General features: G+C 42.1%; 1 protein-coding gene across 2 annotated transcripts in view; it reads right to left on the reverse strand.

Annotated features, from left to right (window-relative positions):
* The window catches only part of arsk (arylsulfatase family, member K), a 47,050-nt gene that overhangs the window by 15,190 nt on the left and 12,651 nt on the right, over positions 1-19,209 (reverse strand). For both annotated transcript variants that reach the window (XM_073066256.1, XM_073066266.1), the window contains one exon: positions 10,097-10,256. In XM_073066256.1, coding sequence (XP_072922357.1) covers positions 10,097-10,256 — 160 coding nt within the window. The remainder of the gene's footprint in view (positions 1-10,096; positions 10,257-19,209) is intronic.

Raw genomic sequence — 19,209 nt, forward strand, 5'->3', positions numbered from 1 at the left:
ATATTATCCCCAATCCCATGATTTTTTACTTTAAGTAATAATCTTTGGTGTGGCACCTTGTCAAATGCCTTTTGGAAGTCCAAATACACCACATCCACTGGTTCCCCTTTATCTACCCTATATGTTATGTCCTCAAAGAACTCCAACAAATTTGTCAAACATGACTTCCCTTTTGTAAAGCCATGCTGACTTTGTCCTATTAAGCTATGTTTATCCAAATGCCCTGTTACTGTTTCCTTAATTATCGATTCCAACATTTTGCCAACCACAGATGTTAGGCTAACTGGCCTATAATTCCCAGCCTTCTGTCTATTGCCCTTTTTAAATAAAGGAGTTACATTAGCATTTTTCCAAACTGCCGGGACCATTGCCGAGTCCAGCGAGTTTTGAAAAATTATCACTAATGCATCCACAATCCCGACCGTCACTTCCCTTAAGACCCTAGGATGCAAGCCATCCGGTCCAGGGGATTTATCCACCTTCAGTCCCATTAATTTATCAAGTACCATTTCCTTGGTGATTTGAATTGTAGTTAGCTTCTCTCCCCCTAGAGCCCCCTGTTTATCCAGTGTTGGGATATTTTGAGTGTCCTCTACTGTAAAAACTGATACAAAATATTTGTTCAGCGTTTCCGCCATCTCCATGGAAGGGCAGGAGGGGTGGCATTACTGGTCAGGGATATTATTACAGCTGTAGAAAGGGTGGGTAATGTAGCAGGATCCTCTTTTGAGTCAGTATGGGTGGAATTCAAGAACAGGAAGGGAGCAGTTACTCTACTGGGGGTATTCTATAGGCCCCCTGGTAGCAGCAGAGATACCGAGGAGCAGATTGGGAGGCAGATTTTGGAAAGGTGCAAAAATAACAGGGTTGTTATCATGGGTGACTTTAACTTCCCTAATATTGATTGGCACTTGATTAGTTCCAAGGGTTTAGATGGGGCAGAGTTTGTTAAGTGTGTCCAGGATGGATTCCTGTCACAGTATGTTGACAGGCCGACTAGGGGCAATGCCATACTAGATCTAGTATTAGATAACGAACCGGGTCAGGTCACAGATCTGTCAGTGGGTGAGCATCTGGGGGACACTGATCACCGCTCCCTGACCTTTAGCATTATCATGGAAAAGGATAGAATCAGAGAGGACAGGAAAATTTTTAATTGGGGAAGGGCAAATTATGAGGCTATAAGGCTAGAACTTGCGGGTGTGAATTGGGATGTTGTTTTTGTAGGGAAATATACTATGGACATGTGGTCGATGTTTAGGGATATCTTGCAGGATGTTAGGGATAAATTTGTCCGGTGAGGAAGATAAAGAATGGTAGGGTGAAGGAACTATGGGTGACAAGTGAAGTGGAAAATCCAGTCAGGTGGAAGAAGGCAGCATACATGAGGTTTAGGAAGCAAGGATCAGATGGGTCTATTGAGGAATATAGGGTAGCAAGAAAGGAGCTTAAGAAGGGGCTGAGAAGAGCAAGAAGGGGGCATGAGAAGGCCTTGGTGAGTAGGGTAAAGGAAAACCCCAAGGCATTCTTCAATGATGTGAAGAACAAAAGGATGACAGGAATGAAGGTAGGACCGATTAGAGATAAAAGTGGGAAGATGTGCCTGGAGGCTGTGGAAGTGAGCAAGGTCCTCAATGAATACTTCTCTTCAGTATTCACCACTGAGAGGGAACTTGATGACGGTGAGGACAATATGAGTGAGGTTGATGTTCTGGAGCATGTTGATATTAAGGGAGAGGAAATGTTGGAGTTGTTAAAAAACATTAGGATGGATAAGTTCCCGGGGCCTGATGGAATATTCCCCAGGCTGCTCCACGAGGCGAGGGAAGAGATTGCTAAGCCTCTGGCTAGGATCTTTATGTCCTCGTTGTCCACAGGAATGGTACCGGAGGATTGGAGGGAGGTGAATGTTGTCCCTTTGTTCAAAAAAGGTAGTAGGGATAGTCCAGGTAATTATAGACCAGTGAGCCTTACGTCTGTGGTGGGAAAGCTGTTGGAAAAGATTCTTAGAGGTAGGATTTATGGGCATTTAGAGAATCACGGTCTGATCAGGTACAGTCAGCATGGCTTTGTGAAGGGCAGACCGTGCCTATCAAGCCTGATAGAGTTCTTTGAGGAGGTGACCACGCATATAGATGAGGGTAGTGCAGTGGATGTGATCTACATGGATTTTAGTAAGGCATTTGACAAGGTTCCACATGGTAGGCTTATTCAGAAAGTCAGAAGGCATGGGATCCAGGGAAGTTTGGCCAGGTGGATTCAGAATTGGCTTGCCTGCAGAAGGCAGAGGGTTGTGGTGGAGGGAGTACATTCAGATCGGAGGGTTGTGACTAGTGGTGTCCCACAAGGATCTGTCCTGGGACCTCTACTTTTTGTGATTTTTATTAACGACCTGGATGTGGGGGTAGAAGGGTGGGTTGGCAAGTTTGCAGACGACACAAAGGTTGGTGGTGTTGTAGATAGTGTAGAGGATTGTCGAAGATTGCAGAGAGACATTGATAGGATGCAGAAGTGGGCTGAAAAGTGGCAGATGGAGTTCAACCCGGAGAAGTGTGAGGTGGTACACTTTGGAAGGACAAACTCCAAGGCAGAGTATAAAGTAAATGGCAGGATACTTGGTAGTGTGGAGGAGCAGAGAGATCTAGGGGTACATGTCCACAGATCCCTGAAAGTTGCCTCACAAGTAGATAGGGTAGTTAAGAAAGCTTATTGGCTGTTAGCTTTCATAGGTCAAGGGATAGAGTTTAAGATGCGCGATGTAATGATGCAGCTCTATAAAACTCTTGTTAGGCCACACTTGGAGTACTGTGTCCAGTTCTGGTCGCCTCACTATAGGAAGGATGTGGAAGCATTGGAAAGGGTACAGAGGAGATTTACCAGGACGCTGCCTAGTTTAGAGAGTATGGATTATGATCAGAGATTAAGGGAGCTCGGGCTTTACTCTTTGGAGAGAAGAAGGATGAGAGGAGACATGATAGAGGTGTACAAGATATTAAGTGGAATATACAGAGTGGACAACCAGCGCCTCTTCCCCAGGGCACTACTACTCAGTACAAGAGGACATGGCTTTAAGTTAAGGGGAGGGAAGTTCAAGGGGGATATTAGAGGAAGGTTTTTCACTCAGAGAGTGGTTGGTGCGTGGAATGCACTGCCTGAGTCAGTGGTGGAGGCAGACACACTAGTGAAGTTTAAGAGACTACTAGACAAGTATATGGAGGAATTTAAGGTGGGGGGTTATATGTGAGGCAGGGTTTGAGGGTCAGCACAACATTGTGGGCGGAAGGGCTTGGAATGTGCTGTATTATTCTATGTTAAAGAATTTTCTTAGAAGTCAATCATGCCATCTGCTTTGAACAAGTAGAAATAATACAGGAGGAGAGGAAGTAGGTGTCCATGCTGTTTCACTCTGGCTCTATGTTTCCAATCTTTAACTCCTAAAGGTGTAATTCCTTGAATTTCATCAGCAGCAACATTTCATAATTCATAAATATTGTGCAATAGATTTCCTTTCTTCTGATGGTAGCTGCAGGGAGATTTTGAAAAATGATCGCTGGCTACTTCGACTGTTCAGAGTTACCTGATGAAAAACAGTACTAATTTAAAACATATTAACCATTTTGCAGAAATTGAACTAAAGATCGGAACATATTTAATTGGGAATCAGAAATGGAATGGGATTTATTTAGAAAAATTTTGTAATTTTGAATTACTTAACTGCGAGAATAATTTTACACTTTGCACAAGTTTAGCATGGTTTGCAGTGTCAAAAGAGCACAAACTTTGGTAAGCAAGGGACAAAGGCCCAGGTTCAGAGTCAATTTGAAATAATTAATAATTAGTTTATTTTTGGTTTAGTGAATTAATGTGATGGTAAATCTGAGATACCCTGGTAAGAACATGACTTTTTTCCTTTCCTCTTTAAAGTAAATAAAACTTCCATCAGAATCAGGTTTAATATCACTGACATACAGTATGTTGTGAAATTTGTTTTGTGGCAGCAGTACATTGGAATACATAACATTTACTACAAATTACTTTATATATTATGTATGGAGTATATACACACAGACACACATACACATAGTCAAAACTTGTATCATAAAACCAGACAAAATAACAAATATAAAGAATAAATAACCATGTGATAATTTAATTTACTTAATTAGTTAACAAGGTTGTCAATGACAGACACTATAGGTAATTGCTGCACTTGTCATGTATGTGGAATCTGATGGATACCTGCAGGCTTTTCTACACATCATTTGCACTGAAGTCTGCAGAGCAGAGATAGGAAAAATTACCTGAACACTTTGGCTAAAGTTACAGCCACACCCTTAATATTAAGTAATCATTTCTATTAGGAGAGTCTGACCAAGAATGAAACTGGTTAAGGGATCCAGAAAGTACAGTGAAGAATTCGTAATGTCTGCACTTTTCAACAGGTATAAAATGCTTGCAGTCTGTGTGGATGAGAGCAGAAATTGAGGAAAGGAGAAGCACGTTGAATTTCAAAGGCGATATGCTTGCACAGTTCCATGTTGAAAGGAATTTGCATGGGAGAGGGGAGATTCCATTCTCATCATACATTTAAAATTTAATAACATGGAAGAACATGGGCATGATTGAAGGGGAAGATTTCGATGAAGGAATATAAGCAGCCAGGATCCAATTTATAAAGCAGAAGAATAACAGAAATAATCTCAGGATTTTTACTTGAATCATAAGTAAATTACCACTGGCTCAATAAGATCAGAGAGTTGAATGTGTGCTTAAAGATTAGTACGTGAGAAATTGGTTTCAATTCATGGAACTGGTACATTACCGCGAACAAAAAAGAGATAATGTGCAGATGCTGGAAATCCAAAAAACATGCTCTAAATGCTGGAGGAACTCAGCAGGCCAGGCAGCATCTATGGAAAAGAGTACAGTCAACATCTTGGGCCAAGAAAATAGAGGAGGCCATGGATTGACATACTGGAATGGGAATGGGAAAGCAGGTAGGGGGATGTGGAAGCTGAAAATTAAGCTGCTGACCCCAGAGAACATTAAGGAAGTAGAGAGGGTGTACACATGTTGGAAAACTTTGAAAGCCTTCTTTGATTCCCCTGTTCACTGGTGCAAAGTGACCAAGAACATCAAGACGTTTTTCATCTGCAAAGGGATCCAGAAAGCAAGGCAGGGTCAGAAGGGTCTGCGTAAACTCCAGACAGAGTTGCAGCAATTTCTCTTTCTGCAGTTGAAGAGGGTAGATGTGAGTGAGGGATACGAGAGATGAAGAGCCAGCAAGTCCAGCACTTTGCCAGCGAATCCTCCAAGATCTTCTGATCAAGGGTCCAGACCATGGAACAGGACGAGACATACTCACGTTTCTTCTTCCAAAAGGTTCATGGGGGTGGGGGAGCTCTGTGATCCACAGCCTTAAGAAAAAGGACGGCTCAGTCGTGTCCTCGCAGACAGACATACTGAGGATCTGTAGGTCCTCCTATGCCAGTCTGTATGACAGAAAGGCCACAGACACCACAGCCTCCCAGAACTTCCTGTCATCTATCACGCAGATCTTAGACGACGGCAAGCGGGAGAGTCTGGACCAGCTATTGACTCTGGATGAGTTGACTGGCTTCAACCGTTCCTTTGAGTCAAGTAAGGCTTCCAGCAGCAACGGCTTACCAGTTGAGTTTTATTCGGCTCTGTGGGACTGGATGGGCCCAGATCTGCTGGAAGCGTACGATGCTATGCTTCTAGCCAGCAACATGTCAGAATCCATGAGGAAGTGCATCATTACCCTCATCTACAAGCAAAAGGTTAAAGGGAGGACATTAAAAATTGAAGGCCCATATCACTTCTGAATGCATACTATAAGATCCTGTCCAAGGCTATCGCCAACAGAGTCACGTCTGTTCTGGGACAGGTGATCCACCCAGACTGAACCTGTGCTGTACTGGGCAGGAAGATGTTGGACAGCCTCGTGCTGCTGAGGGACACCATCGCCTATGTGCAGGACAGAAGGGTGGACGCCTGCCTGGTCAGCTTGGATCAGGAGAAAGGCTTTAACAGGATCTCAGACACATACATGATGAATGTACTCTCCAAATTAAGATTCGGGGAGAGAATCAGGAATTGGATCAAACTGCTCTCCACAGACATCTGTAGTGCAGTCCAAGTCAATAGGTAGGAAACAGACAGCTTTCCCATCAAGTCTAGAGCCAGGCAGGGCTGCCCGCTCTCTCATCTTGTTTGTGTGTTGTATAGAACCCTTTACCAAAACCCTTTGAGGAAGGATGAGGGCATAAAAGGGGTGACGCTGCCAAGTGAAAACCTCCCTGTACATGGACGATGTCACCATCTTCTGCTCGGGTTCGATGTCAGTTCACAGGCTGATTAGCATGTGCAACCAGTTTGGGTTGGGTCAACCACACGTAGAGCTAAGTCATGCTCTTTGGCAACTGGTCTGACTGATCCAGCGTCCCCTTCACCATCAGGTCCGATTATGTGAAGGTGTTGGGGATCTGGTTTGGAGGAGCCGTGATGAACAATAAGAAATGGCTGGAGTGGACTGCCAAGGTAAAGCAGAAACTGGGACTGTGGGGCAGGTGCTCCCTATCAATAACAGGGAAGAACTTGGTCACCAGGTGTGAGGTGCTCTCAAGGCTGCTGTACTTGGCGCAAGTGTGGCCCATCCCTTTCTCCTCCAGCTCAGAAATCACCCGAGCTGTCTTCAGGTTCATCTGGGGATCAAAGATGGAGTGGGTCAGAGGGTCACCATGCACAAGTCCCTGGAAAATAGGGGCAAATTCATTCCCAATGTTGCCCTCAGCCTGATAACCAGCTTCATGTGTGGCTGCATCAGGTGGTGTGTGAAACCCAGACACGTGGGCACCAAGTACCACTGTGTGCCAGGTTCTACCTGTCGCCCTGGTTATGAAGGATGGGTCTGGTCCCATTCCCGCGCAACGTCCCAGTCAGCTGTATATTGCCACACTACCTGTCCTTCGTGGAAAAGTTCTATCAGAACAACGCCTTTGACCACAAGGCCATCAGGCAATGGTCAACATGGAATGTCCTGCAGACACTGCAGAAGAAGGATATGATGGACATAGTCCATGATTCTCTGAGCAGACGGTCCAGGTCATTTGGCAAAACGTCTCATCACCAGACCTCACCAACAGGCACCAAAACCTAGCCTGGCTGGCAGTGAAAGGGGCCCTCCCAGTCAGATCCCTCCTGTACGCCCGGAGGTGTGGAGGAAGATGAAAGGGCTGGTGTCACGCTTCATCCCCAGCAGCTGCGTAACTGAGGACTCTCTGCTCTATGGGCTGTTCCCGGGTACGCACACGGAGACAAACATCCAGTGCTGCTGACAGATCATCAACTCGGTGAAAGATGCTCTTTGGTCGGCCCGAGACTTGATGGTCTACCAGCACATTGAGATGTCTATGGCAGAATGCTGTTGACTGGCACATTCTCGGTTGCAGGAGTACATTCTAAGGGACGCACTGAAACTTGGTGCCGCCACCGCAAGGGCTCGGTGGGGAAGGACCACGGTATAGAGATCTTCTTCCATGGGAGTAGGAGGGGTTGGGTGGTGGGGAGTATATCCCTCAACTACAGTTGTATTGTCTAATATGAACACAGAGTGGCACGTGAGTGTCTGAAATATTTTAAGTTGCATGGAACGTAATGATAATGTCTGTAAAGAATTAAGCATTATTGAATGATTTATTGCAAATAATTTTACTGTGAATAAAGTTTATCTTGATAATAAGAAAATGAGAATGGGAAGTGGAACTAAAATGGGTAGCCACTGGGAGATCCCGCTTCTTCTGGTGGTCAGAGTGTAGGTGCTCGGTGAAATGGTCTTCCAATCTATGTCAGGTCTCACTGATATACAGGAGGCCACACTGGGAGCACCGGACACAGTATATAACCCCTAAAGGCTCACAGGTGAAGTGTTGCCTGTGAAGGAGGAGGTATAGCACTTGTTCCTCTTGCAAGGATAAGTGCCATTACTAGGGAAGTGGGTATCTGTTCTGGTAGAACAGACCGAACCTGAATTTGGGAGAGACAAGCAAACTGAAAAGTAGTGCCGTAGATGAGGCTTTAAGGTGAGGCAGTGTGGAAGTGGATTCTAGTGAAGGCAAATTTAATAAGGTCAAGAGAAAAGATAGGACAGGACAGGATACTGAAGAATAAAATTATAACAAGATCCTGCCAATAATGTTCAACAGAATCTTCACATACCAGGCTTCCCCTTCAACTAACCCTATTCTGGCTCGATCCTTGCTTCCTCATAAATAGTAGGCTGGAGAATTGGTAAGTGAGAATCACAACTTAAAACTTGTACAACCAGGTATCACAATCAGAGTGGTTGTATGTTAATAACTTACTGCTTCATTTGGTTGCCCAGTGTATTTCAAGTATGATTCTGAGGAGTCACAAAACTAAGCTCACTGCATGGGACTTGCAAAGGCCAATGGCCAGGAACAGATCAGGTTGGTAGTAGCCATGATAAATAGCAGTAGGTAGGATTTAAGCAGGGCAGATAACACATATTTTAAAAGGCTGAATTTCTTCAAAGAGAGAAAGAGATTTGTCACACATACCTCGGAATATGAAGTGAAATGCATCGTTAGGTGTCAATGACCAACACATTCTGAGGGCAGCCTGCAGGTGTTACCAGCTGCTGGTACCAACATAATATGCCCACAGTTTACTCACCCTAACCTGCATGCCTTTGGAATGTGAAGGAAACCAGAGCACCCAGAGGAAACACAGAGGTAACAGAGGGACATACAAACTCCTTACAGGCAGTGCTGGGGATTGAACCCCAATTGGGAATTGCTGGGCCTGTAAAGTGTTGCACTAACTGCTACACAACTGAGTTGCCCCGCAATCTCTCTGACTCTGTAATCATTTGTTTGAACACCTATATAATTTCATAAACCTCAGTTACAGCATCACACAAGCATTAAAGAACAGTCTACTATAGATTCTTGAACAAGAGAAAACCTGCAAATGCTGAAAATCAAAGCAACACACACAAAATGCTGGAGGAACTCAGCAGGCCAGGCAGCATCTATGGAAAAAGTGTAAACAGTTGATGTTTCAGACCGAGACCCTTGGCCCGAAATGTCAATTGTTTACTCTTTTCCATACATGCTACCTGGCCTGCTGAGTTCCTCAGCATTTTGTGTTTATTACTACAGATTCTCTGTGGGATTTTCCTTCTCTCTGAATCTGCAGAATGCACTTTCCCCAATCTGTACAGCAGTTTAACAGATTAAATAGGGTGGACTTGCATAAAATGTAATGATCCAAATGTAAAAATATTTTCCTTGTTTACTTGGTAAAAGTCGACATCTTGGTGATTTTATTGCAGACATACCATTTCTGCATCAAAATGTTGCTTTCACAATGAAATAAGATCATCAATGCAGATATGATCTCACAGCTATTAGTACAATTGGCCGAAACATATTTAACAAAAATATGGTAAAAGACCATTTGATTCTAAAACAAAATATATCTCCTGTAAGAAAGTGGCTACTAAGTGTATTTTCATGGTTTTCTACTGCTGTAGCCCTTCCACTTCAGGGTTTGATATGTTGTGTATTCAAAGATGCTGTTCTGCACACCACTGTTGTAACACGTGGTTATCTGAATTACTGTCGTCTTCCTGTCAGCTTGAACCAGTCTGGCCATTCTCCCCTGACTTCTCTCATTAAAAAAGCCTTTTCACCCACAGAACTGCTGCTTACTGGTTGTTTTTTTGTTTTTCCACACCATTCTCTGTAACTCTAGAGACTGTTGTATATAAAAATCCCAGGAGATCACAAGTTTCTGAGATTTTCAAACCACCCTGTCTGACCCCAACAGTCATTCCAATGTCAAAAACACTTAGATTTCATTTATTCCCCATTCTGATGTTTGGTCTGAACAACAACTGAACCTCTTGACCATTTCTGCATGCTTTCATGCATTGAGTTGCTGCCATATGATTGGCTGATAAGATATTTGTGTTAATGAGCAGGTGTACAGGTGTACCTAAATAAATGGCCACTGAGTGTATAGTACTTTCCCAAAACAAATTCAGCCTTACCTCACTGAGTGGTGTCCTGAAGTATAATCAGTTTTTCCATATACTTTTGTGTAATAGCCATGATTCTGTAGGACTTTCATCCAGGTGGGGTAATCAGGGTTCAAGCACTTGAAATTATTCCAGGATTTTGTTAAATGAACAAATAAGCCACTCCATAAGGCTGAAAAAGAGAATAATCAATACTTTTCACAGCTTTATATGTAGGAATGAAATTATCAAAGTATGAGAAAAACTATGGATATAGTGCTGAAAGCTAGTGGGGTACTCAATAGGGCGGGGGTGCTACAACACAGTAGATTGGAATATGGTGAGAGAAGACTTACAAAACTAACCAGGTCCTAGAAAAAGGCAAATTTAAGAACACAACACATAATATCAAGGGATGGCCACACATTCTGTTTGAGCATTTACCCCCAAACATTAAAAAAACCAGTGAAGTCCAGCTGGTGGCGTAGTGGCATCAGCGTCGGTCTTCAGAGTGAACGCTCCCGAGTTTGAATCCAAAAACCTGGCGAAGGATGGGCTCCACCAGGTTTGAGATGCCCAAGACACATTGTATGATGAGCAATCACCAAAAAAAAAATTGGTGTAAAGAGCTTGTCATGACGGTGTTCCGATGACTCCACCAGGAGTTAAGGGCACACACACACACACACACACACACACACACACACACACACACACACACACACACACACACACACACACACACACACACACACACACACACACACACATAATAAAAACCATGGCTGATCATGTGTCTCAAGTCCAGTTTTGACTCTATCCCCATATCTTCTAAATTCCTTGCTACCCAAAAATATTTTATTCTCAACTTGAAGATATTCAACTATTGAGCAACTATAAATTTTCAAGGTACAAAAATCCAAAGACACCCTCACTGGGTGAAGTAATTCTTTTCATATCAGACCTAAATGACCAACCTCCTTATTTGAAACTTTACCTGACACCTCAAGATTGCTCAGTTCTCAGCATCTACTCTGTAAACTCCTGTCAGAATTTTGTACTAATCAATGAGATATCTCTTATTATTCTAAACTTGAGTGAGATTGGCCAATCTTATCCAATCTTTCCACATAGTATAGTCCTCATATTCCAGGAAACACTCTGGCAAAATTCCCTTGCACTGATACCAAGGCAAGGGTAGTTTTCTTAAAACATGGAGATCAAAACTGCCAAGACTTTCTGATGTACCGCAAACCCCTTGAGATGATAATTAATTGGTTGAATTCTTTGCCTAAATGAATATACCAATTCTTCTACATCTTGTGAACCAACATAACAAAATCCATCTGAGTGTTGATGAAAAGAAAGTTTTATCTTATTCTTACCAAATGTGCCTAATCCCACATTTTCCATCTGCCACCTACTTGCCCATTTATTCATCCGTTCTTCTGGGATTGTTCCATAAACCAACATTTCATTTTATAAATCATTAAACTTTTCATAGATAAATCAGATGTGACCAGTTGAGGTCTTAGTAATAGCCTGGTAGTACCCACTAACAACAATTTACACCATCAGAACTTCCATTTCCTGATCAGTTATCATTTTGGACTCACTTTAAAATTATGTATTAATTCTCTTTGCTTTATAGTCTTCCTCTGCTAAAAGAAGTCTAAACAAAAACTCCTTTTGAAGGGACACAGTTATTTCAAAGGTGACAGAGCCATATTAGCTCCAAAATGTAAAAAGCAAGCACATCTTTTATTAGAGGCTTAAATTATTGCAATCCTTCAAATCAGGGATTAGAGACAGGATTGCAATTCTCAGTGAAACTATAGAAACCATGTACTAACAATTAGCATTACACTATTACAGTTTGGGGAGTCAGAGTTCGGAGTTCAATCCTGCACGCTCTGTAAGGAATCTGTATGCCATCCTCATGGAATGTGTGGGTTTTCTCCAGGTGCTCCGGTTTCCTCCCATAGTCCAAAGACATACCGGTTAGTAGGTTAATTGGTCATTGTAAATTGTCCTGTGATTAGGTCAGGGTTAAATCGTGGGGTTGTCAGGAGGTGCTGGGCAGCACAGCTCAAAGGGCTGGAAGGGCCTATTCTGTGCTGAATCTCTAAATAAATAAACTATAAAGCTAATTGCCCGTCTAAGAACTACCGGTAATTAGTAGCAGAATTAAGAAAGTGCACATTTGGTGCACTATGTCTTTGAAGAATCATTCACTTAATTAAACTATGGAGCTTGCTGTTGCAGGTTACTAATGAAGAGTTTTGATGATTTTGAAGTAAAAAGGAAATTATTAGATGGATCAGCTTAAACCAGGACAGAATTAGCTGAAAGCAATTTCTTAAAATATAACACTTACGTTGAGAATTGTCCCCCCCCCCCATTTTGAAGGTGGTCGAGGCGGATACAATAGGGTCTTTTAAGGGACTCTTAGATAGGTACATGGAACTTAGAAAAATAGAGGAAATTCAGGTGGTAGAGGAATTTCCAGTCAGGAAATTCTAGGCAATTTCTACAGTAGGTTACATGTTTGACACAGCATTGTGGGCCAAAGGGTCTGTAATGTACTGTGGATTTTCTATGTTTCTATGTATTTTCTTTATTTGTTTTTAAGACTTGATTAATCTCTTTTGCAGGTTGCATTCTACAAGCAGGATTTGACTTCAATTTTTTTAATAACATGGGGGAATTTGATACAGATATTCTATATCCCAGTTCTGTCATTTCACCTCTTAATATGTTATTTGGTAATCTGTCGACTTCTCAAATTAAGTACTTGTATCTAATTAAATGGGACCCATTGTTCCTATATGTTCCAATGATTCACTTTCACAGTATGCAGACATCTTTACATCCCATTATACACAATTGATGAAGTATCACGAAGGATAATAAATCAGCCATGATGGAGAGGGAGAGAGATGCAATGGGCTGGATGACTTAATTCATCTCCTATATCTTAAAGTTTTATATAATTTTAAATGAATCATTTCAAAGTATTAATCCTCATTAATATACAGATAACCATATAACAATTACAGCACGGAAACAGGCCATCTCGGCCCTTCTAGTCCGTGCCGAACGCTTACTCTCACCTAGTCCCACTGACCCGCACTCAGCCCATAACCCTCCATTCCTTTCCTGTCCATATACCTATCCAATTTTTTAAAATGACAAAATCAAACCTGCCTCTACCACTTCTACTGGAAGCTCGTTCCACACAGCTACCACTCTCTGAGTAAAGAAATTACCCCTCGTGTTACCCTTAAACTTTTGCCCCCTAGCTCTCAACTCATGTCCTCTTGTTTGAATCTCCCCTACCCTCAATGGATAAAGCCTATCCACGTCAACTCTATCTATCCCCCTCATAATTTTAAATACCTCTATCAAGTCCCGCCTCAACCTCCTACGCTCCAAAGAATAAAGACCTAACTTGTTCAATCTTTCCCTGTAACTTAGGTGCTGAAACCCAGGTAACATTCTAGTAAATATTCTCTGTACTCTCTCTATTTTGTTGACATCTTTCCTATAATTCGATGACCAGAACTGTACACAATACTCCAAATTCGGCCTCACCAATGCCTTGTACAATTTTAACATTACATCCCAACTCCTATACTCAATGCTCTAACTTATAAAGGCCAGCATACCAAAAGCTTTCTTCACCACCCTATCCACATGAGATTCCACCTTCAGGGAACTATGCACCATTATTCCTAGATCACTCTGTTCTACTGCATTCTTCAATGCCCTACCATTTACGATGTATGTCCTATTTGGATTATTCCTACCAAAATGTAGCACCTCACACTTATCAGCATTAAACTCCATCTGCCATCGTTCAGCCCACTCTTCTAACTGGCCTAAATCTCTCTGCAAGCTTTGAAAACCTATTTCATCATCCACAACACCACCTACCTTAGTATCATCTGCATACTTACTAATCCAATTTACCACCCCATCATCCAGATCATTAATGTATATGACAAACAACATTGGACCCAATACAGATCCCTGAGGCACACCACTAGTCACCAGCCTCCAACCTGACAAACAGTTATCCACCACTACTCTCTGGCATCTCCCATCTAGCCACTGTTGAATCCATCTTACTACTTCAATATTAATACCTAATGATTGAACCTTCCTAACTAACCTTCCATGTGGAACCTTGTCAAAGGCCTTACTGAAGTCCATATAGACAACATCCACTGCTTTACCCTCATCAACTTTCCTTGTAACCTCCTCAAAAAATTCAATAAGATTTGTCAAACATGACCTTCCACGCACAAATCCATGCTGACTATTCCTAATCAGACGCTGTCTATCCAGATAATTATATATACCATCTTTAAGAATACTTTCCATTAATTTACCCACCACTGATGTTAAACTGATAGGCCTTTAATTGCTAGGTTTGCTATTTATTGTAGATATCTCTCTTTTTCCTAACCAAGTTTCCAATATCCCTTGAAAACCATGGCGCTCTCAAACTTTTAACCTTTCCTTTCAACCTAACAGCAACATAAAGATTCTGTACCCTCAAAATTTCACCTTTAAATGAACTTCATTTCTCTATTACATTCTTCCCATAAAACAAATTGTCCCAATCCACTCCTTCTAAGTCCTTTCGCATCTCCTCAAAGTTAGCCTTTCTCCAATCAAAAATCTCAACCCTGGGTCCAGTCCTATCCTTTTCCATAATTATATTGAGACTAATGGTATTGTGATCACTGGACCTGAAATGCTCCCTAACACATACATCTGTCACCTGACCTACCTCATTCCCTAACAGGAGATCCAACACTGCCCCTTCTCTAGTCGGTACCTCCATGTAGATAGATAGATAGATAGATAGATACTTTATTCATCCCCATGGGGAAATTCAACTTTTTTCCAATGTCCCATACACTTGTTGTAGCAAAACTAATTACATACAATACTTAACTCAGTAAAAAATATGATATGCATCTAAATCACTATCTCAAAAAGCATTAATAATAGCTTTTAAAAAGTTCTTAAGTCCTGGCGGTAGAATTGTAAAGCCTAATGGCATTGGGGAGTATTGACCTCTTCATCCTGTCTGAGGAGCATTGCATCGATAGTAACCTGTCGCTGAAACTGCTTCTCTGTCTCTGGATGGTGCTATGTAGAGGATGTTCAGAGTTATCCATAATTGACCGTAGCCTACTCAGCGCCTTTCGCTCAGCTACCGATGTTAAACTCTCCAGTACTTTGCCCACGACAGAGCCCGCCTTCCTTACCAGCTTATTAAGACGTGAGGCGTCCCTCTTCTTAATGCTTCCTCCCCAACACGCCACCACAAAGAAGAGGGCACTCTCCACAACTGACCTATAGAACATCTTCAGCATCTCACTACAGACATTGAATGACGCCAACCTTCTAAGGAAGTACAGTCGACTCTGTGCCTTCCTGCACAAGGCATCTGTGTTGGCAGTCCAGTCTAGCTTCTCGTCTAACTGTACTCCCAGATACTTGTAGGTCTTAACCTGCTCCACACATTCTCCATTAATGATCACTGGCTCCATATGAGGCCTAGATCTCCTAAAGTCCACCACCATCTCCTTGGTCTTGGTGATATTGAGACGTAGGTAGTTTGAGTTGCACCATATCACAAAGTCCTGTATCAGTTTCCTATACTACTCCTCCTGTCCATTCCTGACACACCCCACTATGGCTGCACTATGTATTGCTGCAAAAAAAAATTTTTCCAGGTATTAATCCATGCTCTAAGCTCATCCACCTTTCTTACAATGCTCCTAGCATTAAAATAAATGCATTTAAGAAATTCTCCACCTCTTCCTCTCTGTTTATCTCTAACAGTACAAAGAACTTTACTGTCTTCTTTTTCTTCCTTCTCCCATACATCTGTTCCTACACTCTGGTTCCCCTCTCCCCCCATATCTAGTTTAAATCCACGGGAGCCTCTCTAGCAAACCTACCTGCAAGAATATTTGTCTCCCTCCAGTTCAGATGTAAACCGTCCTGCCGGAACAGGTCCCACCTTCCTTGGAAAACTGCCCAATTATCTATAAATCTGAAGTCCTCCCTCCTGCACCATGTCTTCAGCCATGCGTTGATCTGCACTATCTTACTATTTCTAAACCCACCTGCATGTGGCACTGGAAGCAATCCTGAGATTGCTATCCTGGAGGTCCTGTCCTTTAACTTGGCACCTAGCTCCCTAAACTCACCTTTCAGGACCTCCTCACTTTTCCTACCCACGTCATTGGTCCCTACATGGACCACGACATCCGGCTGCTCACCCTCCTTCTTGAGAATACTGAGAACTCGATCCCAGATGTCGTGGACCCTGGCACCAGGGAGGCAACAGACCATCTGGGATTCTCGATCTCTTCCACAGAACCTCCTATCTGTCCCCCTAACTATTGAATCCCCTATCACTACTGCTCTCCTCTTTTCCCTCCTTCCCTTCTGAGCTGAGGGTCCAGTCTCGGTGCCAGAGATGCAACCACTGCAACTTGTCCCTGGTAGGTCGTCCCCACCAACAGTATCCAAAACGGTATACTTATTGTTGATGGGAACGGTCACAGGGGTGCTCTGCTCTTCCTGTCTATTCCCCTTCCCTCTCCTGACAGTCACCCAACTACCTGTCACCTGATTCCTAGGGATGACTATCTCCCTGAAACTCCTGTTTATTTCTGTCTCTGCCTCCTGAATGATCCGAAGTTCATCCAGCTCCAGCTCCAGTTCCCTAACACGGTTTGTCAGGAGCTGCAGCTGGATGCACCTTTCGCAGGTGTAGTCATCAGGGACAACAGTGTTCGCCCTGACTTCCCACATACTGCAAACGGAGCACTCAACTGCCCTAACTGCTGCCTCCATTACCTACTCCTAATCTAATTAGATTAATTAAAGGAGCTTACCTGGCCTTACCTCACCAGGAGTGAAGCTCATACTCAGCCTCTGCTCGCTATTTAAATTCTCCTGCTGCCTCACGGGCCGACTTGCACATGCTTGCGCAGTTGTGCCCCGTTCAACCTCGCCTCTGCCTGTTCTCGCCGAAGCCTGATTGAGCCAAAGCTGACCCGCTCTGCCTCAGTCCACTCTGACAATGGCTGCAACGACGATGGCCGCTGTATATGGCAGTCTTCCTTTTTAAACCTTTGGTGCGTTACATCACGCGCCTGCGCAGTCTAGCCTCCTTGCTGCGATCAGTTAAAAAAAGCTTCTTTTACCTCTTCCTTCTCCGCCTCTTGTTGCGATTTAAATCTTACCCTTCTGTAATAATTATTATTATCAACAACACAAAATATGTTTAAGTTCTATGTTGAGTTTTAAATCTATATTTTAAGTAAAAATCATTTCACAGATTAGAACTGTTCAACTTCAAAACAACATGAAGTGATGCAATTGATTTTGTTACAAGGGAAATCCTACTAGCTTTTGTCTGCAGTGAACACCAGGTGACAAAATTATTTTATAGCAAAAATCATTTGAGCAGACAGTGCAATCCAATGCAGGGTTAAAGTCATTGATAATGGACTGGTAATTTGGTGTTCAACTCAGTTTTATATTGTTCTCTCTCTGTTTTACGGTGATTGTGTGAGCTTTCAACTCATGGAAGCCCCAAGAGTGTTTTCCTTTTCATTCTCTTATCACTGACAAAATTAAACAAAGCAGATTGTCTTTTTAAACATGATAACTTTTTTATACTTTTGTAAATTTTTTCCAGATATCTATTTTTAAGGTAATTGGGTCAGAAAAATAAATAATAAACTATTTGAAAAGATATGTCTGTAACAACTATCTCATGCAGATTGCTTCTAATCTTGGCATACAATTATGTATATTCTGTGAACAATTATTCATGAAGAGCTTCCTGTCATGACATCATCGCCACTTAACAAGCAAGAACTACGGTGCTCTATTAGTTTGTTAACTCTGACAGAGTTTTTTAAAAATTTTTTATTTTTTAACATTTTTTATTAGTTTTTCAAAACATTTTACAAATTAAAAACCCCAAATCTCAATGAGGAGCATTAATACAGTGCAAAATTAAGCGTACAATAACAACATGCTACAAAGGAAGAGAATTTAACAAAAAAGCACCTAAATTAAAGACAAGTAAGCCTAGTGTCCTCCCCAAGCCCCAAAACACAAGATAAAATGACAGAGTTATTTTGAACTTCTCATATTCTGTTATGACTTTGAATCAGCCATTGGGTCCATTGAGTATATGCAAACTATTCAAATATTCATATTCCTCATTTATTTCCCTGTAATCAAGATGAATACGATGAGAAATATTTTACTCAGAGGATAATAGCAAAAGAGAGGGCATACAACAAAGCAAAAATTAGTGGGAAGACAAAGGATTGGAAAGCCAACCCTACAGAGAGCAACTAAAAGAATCATTAGGAGTAAAAAAGATGAAATACAAAAGCAATCTAGCAAAATATATCAAAGTGGATAGTAAAAGCTTTTCAAGTATGTAAAAAATAAAAGAAAGATGAGAATGGATACAGGACTGCAAGAAAATGAGACTGGAGAAATAATAACAGGGGCTAAGGAGATGGTAGATGAACTAAATTAGTATTTTGCATCAGTCTTCACTGTGGAAGACACTAGCAGTGTGCCAGATGTTGAAGGGTTTGAGGGAAGAGAAGTGACTGCAGTTACTATTACGAGGGAGAAGGTGCTCAAAAAGCTGAAAGACCTAAGGGTACATAAGTCACCCCGACCAGATGAACTGCACCCTACGGTTCTGAAAGGGGTTGCGGTAGAGATTGTGAAGGCATCAGAAATGATCTTTCAAAAATCATTGGACTCTGGCATGGTGCCAGAGGACTGGAAAATTGCAAAAGTCACTCCACTCTTTAAGAAAGGGAGAAGGCAGCAGAAAGGAAATTATAGACCAGTTAGCCTGACCTCAGTGTTTGGGAACATGTTGGAGTCAATTATTAAGGATGAAGTTGTGGAGTACTTGGTGACACAGGAGAAGATAGGACAAAGTCAGCATAGTTGCTTAAAATCTTGCCTGACAAACCTGTTGGAATTCTTTGAGGAGACAGATAGGATAAATAAAGGGAATGCAGTGAATGTTGTATATTTGGACTTTCAGAAGGCCTTTGACAAGGTGCCAC

The sequence above is a fragment of the Hemitrygon akajei genome, chromosome 2, assembly GCF_048418815.1.
Source record: "Hemitrygon akajei chromosome 2, sHemAka1.3, whole genome shotgun sequence".
Classification (NCBI taxonomy): domain Eukaryota; kingdom Metazoa; phylum Chordata; class Chondrichthyes; order Myliobatiformes; family Dasyatidae; genus Hemitrygon; species Hemitrygon akajei.